The 7,835-nt window shown below is 46.2% G+C and overlaps 1 protein-coding gene across 1 annotated transcript; it reads right to left on the bottom strand.

The window, feature by feature from the left end:
* Positions 1–1,138: 1,138 nt before the first annotated feature.
* ECHDC3 (enoyl-CoA hydratase domain containing 3) lies at positions 1,139–6,836 on the bottom strand. Its single transcript, XM_039571631.1, is given in 6 exon segments — positions 1,139–1,632; positions 3,142–3,342; positions 4,197–4,294; positions 6,482–6,572; positions 6,574–6,604; positions 6,691–6,836. Coding segments are annotated over 6 exon segments (864 nt in total). The 5' UTR covers positions 6,807–6,836; the 3' UTR covers positions 1,139–1,305.
* Between the last annotated feature and the right edge of the window lie 999 nt (positions 6,837–7,835).

The following is a 7,835-nucleotide window of genomic DNA, read 5'->3' as shown; positions in this document are numbered from 1 at the left end:
CTCATGATTTGGCTATGTGGAACTTCAGAAAAAATGTGTTTGCTGGGAGGTCATCCCATGTTGATCACCATGGATTGATACTAAGGCTCCTTTCATCCAGTATTGTCATCAATAACACATCCTCAGCAAATCTGCAGGTTCTGCAAAACTGGGGCAATGGCTGGCACCCCAAATGGCCTGGCTTCAATCCAAACCAGCCATGATCTAAGGAGAAATGCAAGTTTCTTCACCTGGGAAGAATAACCAGTACAAGATACCAGTACAGGGAGGAGTGGACTGGCAGGGCACATTCCTGCTGGAAATGGGCTCACAGGGGATGCCTGGCTGAATCCAAACCAGCAGTGCACTCTTGTCACAGAGCAGACCAAACACACACTGAGCACTACTCACAGACCAGCACATGGAAGGCTATTTTGCTCTTCTCTGCTCAGCTCTGGTGAGGCCATATTTAGGATACAGTCCAGTTTTGGCACAACCAGTACAAAAGGGATGTGGATAAACTGGAATTGGTCCACTGGAGGGGTGCCAAACTGGTTACCCAGAGAACATGACCTACAGGGAGGGTGGAGGAAGCAGGGCCTGTGCAGTTTGGCACAGAGAAGTCTAAGTATGGTCAAACTGTAGCCTGTGACTGCTTGAATAGAGTTACAGAGATAATGGAGCTAAACTTTCTCAATAATGCCAAATAATGTAACAAGGGGTAATGGCCAGAAAGTGCTGCTTCAAGGCTCAGATTGGACATTAATAAAAAATTAACCTGGAGGGTTGTAACTGATTACCCAGGGGAGCAGCTGAATCCCTTTTGTTGGAGGTTGTCAAGTCTGTAAATCCGTGGCTGAATTGCTCCAGTGCTGGTAAAAGCCCAGCTATGAGAACAAGGATGGACTTCCCAACTAACACATCCATTATGATACGTACTACCATCATCTCTGGAATGTGTCCAAGCCCTTCAATTCTCTATTAATAACAATACATAGCAATTCCCATCCAGAACTACAGGGGGGAGGTTCTGAACAGGGTGATCTGAGCTCTCTCTCAGTCCCTGTGACTCCCTATGCAACCTGAGACACCTTAAACTGATTTTTGCAGCACAGTTACTTCTAAAACCACAGATTAAATTCACTGCTCAGAAAAACCATTGTCTTTGAATTTTCTTAACATTTATTACATACTTAGAGTAAATTTATTGTGTCTGGCATATGTAAGAAGAGAAATTTAACTTTCAGTAAGAACAAAAATATGGTTCCCAAAGGCAACTGTGTGAAGAATCATAAAGCATAGCTAAGGTTTGTTTAGAGACAGGGCTCATTTCTTCTCCTGAGAGTGTGACCAGACAGGCTTACGCTTCTGAACAAAGGCTTCGATACCTTCCTGCCCATCTCTCAAAGTCAAATTATCTACCATGACCTTAGTAGTCATTTTGTAGGCAGTGTCGAGGTCCTGGGTTATCTGTCTGTAAAAGGTGGCTTTCCCCAAGGCCAGGACAGATTTGCTGCTTTCACATATCTTCTGAGAGATTTTCATGGTCTCCTCTTCCAGCTTGTCTTCTGGTACCACCTTGCTGACAAGCCCGTGCATTAATGCTTCTTGGGCAGAGAGAGGTTCACCAGTGAAAAGCATCTCCAGTGCCACCTGAACAAGAAAGAATACTGTGTTAAATCAACCTAACTGCCTTAGTGCTTTGCTTTGTTTGGGGTATTTCAGCCTCCTCCTTCAAGTCAGTCTTTTCACAAATGATTTAAATCTTTTGGTCTTTTGAACTGCCAAGGACCTGTTAAGAGGTCTCAGCAAAGAGAAGGACTGGTCTAAAGCTGATCTCTTCCAGCCTGCCTGCTGATTCCAGCTGTCCTAGGCTGACACCTCTGGGTTTCTCTTCAAAAGCCCACAATCTCTGGTGATTGCTGTACAAATTAAGAGAGAGGTGGATCATCTACAATGTCAAATGACTGAACTTGGTATTTTAAGCTGGGCGTATGTGCGGTTTTTGAAAACACCTGTCCTAGTTTTAAGTTTAGTATGAGTGGTTTTAAATATGGACTTTTTATAGCCACATTATTTCAGTCTCCTGCTGCTTTCAGCATCTGGTGCTTGAGGTTTGAAACTAAAAAATCCCCCAAATACTCAGTGACTATTCAATGTTATGTATCAATAAAGATGGTTTTCTAAGACTCATGATGCAATTGACCAATGCTTGAATCATAAGAGCTGATTATCCTCATTAGCATCTTTGCTCTGCTACAAACAATGGCAGCACTCCTTTTGTTAAAAGGTAAAAATCATCAATCCTGGGAACTGTAGGGAATGTTCTTACTGCTTTGAAAAGTGGCACAGAGAAAAGTATATCCCACACATTTTAGAAAGGTGATCCTACAGCCCAGAAATACTAATTCAGAAGCAGCTACAACTGCACACAAGAGCACACTTGGAGAAATCCCCCATGGGCTCTATTTGAACAGGATGTCCTTGCAGATGGGAAATTTCAAGCTGAAGCTCTTATCCAGCAGTGGGATGTGGGCAGTTCAGTCACTGCATCTCAGCAAAGCCCTGCTGGGCTTGGGCTGTCTGTCTGCATGAATCCAATTGGATCAGAACTTAAAATTTCTTTTCTCAGTTACGGAAGCTTTACAGATTGTACTGTTTTTTATGTACAGAGAGATGTGCAGCCACAATCAGTAGGACATAAAACAGGAAGACAGTATAGGAGGGTTTTAGGTGCTATTTAAAGCATCTTGATCTACAGCCAGGCAGATCCTGCTGGCAGTGAAATGTCACTGCCTGGCAAGAATTGATGCCTCGGTGGGACTGTTATCCTGAACTTGCAGGGGTTTCCTCCTCAGGGGAGAACATCATTGGCTAAAGCCCCGAGCTGTCTGTTGGAAAGGAAAGGGACTGCTGAGCTGGTGGGCAGCTGGGACGAGCTCGTGCTGCTTGGAATCACATCAGTAGGAAGCTGCCTTTCCTAAACAGAGTTCACCCTTTATTATTTTTCCCAGTCCCAAGAGTTATGGAGATGCCTTTTGAAATAAAGTACTTTGAATGTTGTACCGCAGGAAAATAAAGTTCAGGAAATGGAACTAAAACTTCCAACAAGGGAATCTACTTCTTGCAAAATTACAAAGAGTATCTGGGAAGGAAGCCTACCTTCCTTGGAAGAGATCTGCCCAAGGCCACAGCTGGTGTGGAGCAGAACAGCCCAATGTTTACTCCAGGAGTAGCAAACTGAGATTTCTCACTTGCCACCGCGATGTCACAGCTTGCCACGAGCTGGCAGCCTGCTGCTGTAGCCAAGCCGTTTACTTTGGCAATCACTGGCACTGGAAGTTTCTGGATTAAAGTCATAACCTGCATGCACAAAAGACAGTGGTCAGTATGGAAATTCAGGAAGACCCGATCCTGTTTGGGAAGCCATCAGAAGTACCTTCCTCTCTATTCATCAAAAACCCCCCAAACTGTTGGATCTTGGCTCCTTTCTGATGAACAGATGACGAAGGGCCCTTCAGCTGTAGCTTTCACACATGGCATTTACAGCATTCCTTAAATATGGGCTTGGCAATGTCTTAGAGATCATTAGTACTGGAGGAACTAGAACTAAAGGTTTCAAAGGACTTTCTGTTGTCACACTGAGCAGGATCAGGGGTCAAATTCTAGCACCACCACAATCAAAAGGGATTTTGCCATTCTCTCCAAATGCTCCAGGGTTCACTTTAACTTCCCCACCTCCCTGACCTGGGTCTTTAACAAGAACTTGGACAACCAGTGAATCAGATCTTACTTTCACATTGTCTACTTGATGTATAGGCTGATCCTGAGCTTTTAACTAAATGCTGGGAAGGAACATTTGATCACAAGTGATTTGAAGGTGGTTATCCCTAGACTTCTAGGAAAGACATTGCCCAAATACTCAGCTGCAAGGAACACTGACTCAATTAGGAACATACCCTGACTCTGCACATTGTTGGAGATATGCACATTTGTGTTCTAGCCCTTCTATTTACATGTAAAGAAATCCAGGGAAAACATTAATTTCACCAGAATCAGGCACTAAAATAGCAGGGCAGTAAAAATCAAGGAATCTGAAGGAATCTGTAGGAACAGTCTCTGCTTTAGCAAGCGGAGGACCAATGCTGTCCCTCCTTAAACCAATGCTTGCTCTTAACACCAGCCAAAGGCAGAGGCACTCAAAAAGAACTGCTTACCTCTGCACATAATTCAAATACTTGGGCATGATGCTTCACATCATCTTCACTTGACAGTTCCTTTAAATCATGGCCCGAACAAAATACAGGTCCTTCAGCTGCAAAGAATTTCAGGAAAAGTCAGTCTGAATTAATGAAGAAACCAGGGGTAGCAGTGTATCAACATCCCAGCTAAAGGGATGTCAATGACATGTCAATGTTCAAAAAGAAGTTTGGGGAGGGAGTTGTAAACAAAATTCCAAAAGATTACCTTCTGGGTTTTCTGGTAACTTTAAATTGCTGCAGTGCAACATTTAAGCACAATAACACCCATTATCACTTTTCAAGATCTCATTTTACTTCCATTCCACTTAACTCAGTTAGAAATAATGCACTTCACACCTTTGAGCCCAGTTTTGTGTAAGGACATTCAAAACAGCTCCTCGCTACAACGATAACTTGTCAGCTGGAGCAAGGTTGGAGGGCTCTGCTCTCAGACTGATAAATACACTTAGTCCCTATTTATTGTACCCAGAATTAATTATTAACTTTTGCTAAATAAGCATCAATATTTTTTCTGCCATGGTGTTGTAGGTCACAATGGAAAAAGAAAGAAAAAAGGCTATTTTGCTACAGGAGAACCAGAAGGGTTGTTGGGTGTTTTCTCCACTGCTAAACTGACATCCAGAGAACCCCCAAAAGTATGTCTAGGGTTTGGGCAGCAAAAGAGGAGGTTTCTGTGGAACTAAGCTTTGGATTTGCTAAGATCAGAACACTCTATACAGGTACACAATCTTTACAACAGTTTTCCTTTGTCCTGAGAATAGCTGCCATTAGAATGAACCAATGTGATGCTTTTCAATCCCTCAGAACTTCTCAGATATTTGTATGGATGTGACATTTCCAGCTACACCTATGCAGACCAAACCTCACCTATGGATTTCTTATGGATCAGATTATTGAGACACAACCTATCCAGAAATAACCACACAATTAACATCAGTCAGCTCATGGGGTTGGCAATATATATCTGGAGATTAACTACATCTGCATTTGAACCTCATTGAAGAATCCAGGGCAAAGTCTGTGTTAAAGGCCCAAAGTGTTCGCTGAGGAATCTTTTATTTTCTTGAAATTTCTTCTTTTGCACTTTATTCAGCAGGGGAATTAGAAATAAACAAGAACATGCAATTTCTAAAAAACCAAACACAATTGTGCTCACAAACTCCCAGAGCACTGTCTTCCCAAAGGAGAACCTTCAGTGTTTCGCAAAATTTGTCACTGCTGTTTGAAATGAGGAATATGTATATTTAAACTCACCCCTGTGAAATCAGCTCACTTCCACTCTTGTGTGTGTGCCCTTACACACACAGTTTTCCCCTATGTATAGGAAACAGCATCATCCTAAATTAACAAACCAATTCCTCTGAGATGTTTGGGAGGGAGGCAGAGGAAGATTATCTTAAAATAGCAGATGAAAAAAAGATGGTTTAAGTACAGCTCAAGTTTCATGATCTTTAAGGACTCTACGGGTTAATACATAAATGGAAGGAAACTAACAGGCTCTGAGAGAGGCTGTTTTACATCCGTGGGTTATGGGTGTCTGTGGTATTGATACTACGGTCTCTCCTTCACTGGAGTGTTTTAAAAATAGTTCTGACAAACCATTGGCAACGACAACGAGGCTGATCCTGGCTCAGAGTAGGGAAACAGAGCACCCGACTGGCAGAAACCCTGGTTTTTACTACAGCCTATACCTGTGAACGAAGGCAACAAATGTCATCCTAGCTCTGCCCGTTCCTGCACAAAACCCCTTTCTGGGAATGTTAAATGCTTTACTTCGCTAACTTTTAGAACTTTTGTTTGACTTTTGTTCTGTTTAAAGTATTCTTTACGTACAGTTTTAAACCACTCAACCCTAACCTGCCGATTGTTTTTACAAAGGGAAGCAACTCACCGAGTGTAAACACCCCCATAGCCCAACTGAAATGCTGACATTTTGAAACGTGTTAATACTTAGACATGTCGGCCCAAATCAAAAGCATAACAAACCCCAAGTCAGTCGCTAATGCTGTGTTAGGAATGAGGAACTAAGTACAGGAGCGGGGAAGCTGGGGTGAGTACACAGGATCAGCGTGACAGGGAGGTCTGCCGGGGGCCGGCAGCCCCAGGAGACCACGGGAGCATTAGGGAAACACGCAGCTCCCTTTCCGCCCCGTTTCCTGTAATTCGGACCGAGGCTGGGGGTTTCAGCTCCGCGTTCCCCGGTGTGTGCCCCGCGCCCGCCCGGCCGGGTGCCGCCGTACCCGCGATGACGATGACGCGGAGCTCCCGGCTCTTGACGTCGTGCAGCAGGTCCCGCCGCAGGCTCTGCAGCATGGGCAGCGACAGCGCGTTTCCGCCGCCGCGGGTTGTTCAGGACGATGGTGCTGCAAAACCCGTGAGACACAGCGGGGTTACGGTCACCGAGCTCCGAACGCGGCCGCGTCCCGGAGCCCCCGGCGCCCCCGCTCACCGCACGCCCCCCGCCTGCCGCAGCTCCGTCAGCGGCTCCTGCCCGGCTCCCGCGGTCGCGGCGCTGCTGAAGGCGGCCGTGAGGTGCCTCCGCAGCCGGCACAGCCCCGCCGCCATCGCTGCGGGGTCGGGACGCGCCGGGCGGGGGCGGAGCTCCGCGGCACCGGGGCTGGCGACGCGGCCCGGGCCTGACCCTGAGCCGCCGGTGCTGCCGGCTCACAGAATGGATTTGGTCGGAAAAGACCGCTGAGATCGTCGAGTCTGATTTATGACCGAACACCAGTTTGTCAACCAGACCATGGCACTGAGTGCCACGTCCAGACTTTCCTTAAATACCTCCAAGGACAGTGACTCCACCACCTCCCCGGGCAGCCCATTCCAATGTCTAATCACACTTTCTGTGAAGAAATTCTTCCCAATGTGCGACCCAAACCTCTTCTGTCACAGCTTAAGACCGTATTCTCTCTGTCGCTGGTTGTCTGGGAGCAGAGCCCGACCCCCACCTGGCTGCACCCTCCTGTCAGGGAGTTGTAGAGAGTGAAAAGGTCCATCTGAGCCTCCTTTTCTCCAGGCTGAGCCCCCCCAGCTCCCTCAGCTGCTCCTCATCAGACTTGTGCTCCAAACCCTTCCCCAGCTCCATTTCCCTTCTCTGGACACACTCCAGTACCTCAATGTCCTTCCTGAACTGAGGGGCCAGAACTGGACACAGCACTCGAGGTGTGGCCTCAGCAGTGCCCAGTACAGGGGAAGAATCACTTCCCTGGTGCTGCTGGACACACTGTTCCTGGTCCAGACCATCCACACAGAGCCTCCCTCGGTCCCGCTCTCAGACCTGACTCCTGTGCTGGAAGGCCTGGGTGGGCAGTGGTATCATTAATGAGTAGCTGGGGTGTTGGAGAGCACTCGAAAATGTTGACTTTTGTGATATTTCTTCAGATTCCACCAAGCATTTTCATCTATGACCATAGGATGGAGATTAGGACTGTGCTGAGTGAACTTGTCAGTGGCACTGGGGTGGGATCTATCATGACAGGACAGCAGTGTCATGCAGAGAAAATGACATCACTTTCAGGCTGAGAGTAACTAGCATGAGATGAAATTCAGTTCTACAGGGCTTGGAGTCTACTTGGGAACTAATAAATTGAT

Source organism: Corvus cornix, chromosome 1A, assembly GCF_000738735.6.
Source record: "Corvus cornix cornix isolate S_Up_H32 chromosome 1A, ASM73873v5, whole genome shotgun sequence".
Lineage (NCBI taxonomy): Eukaryota > Metazoa > Chordata > Aves > Passeriformes > Corvidae > Corvus > Corvus cornix.
This window is presented reverse-complemented; position numbering and strand designations above follow the sequence as displayed.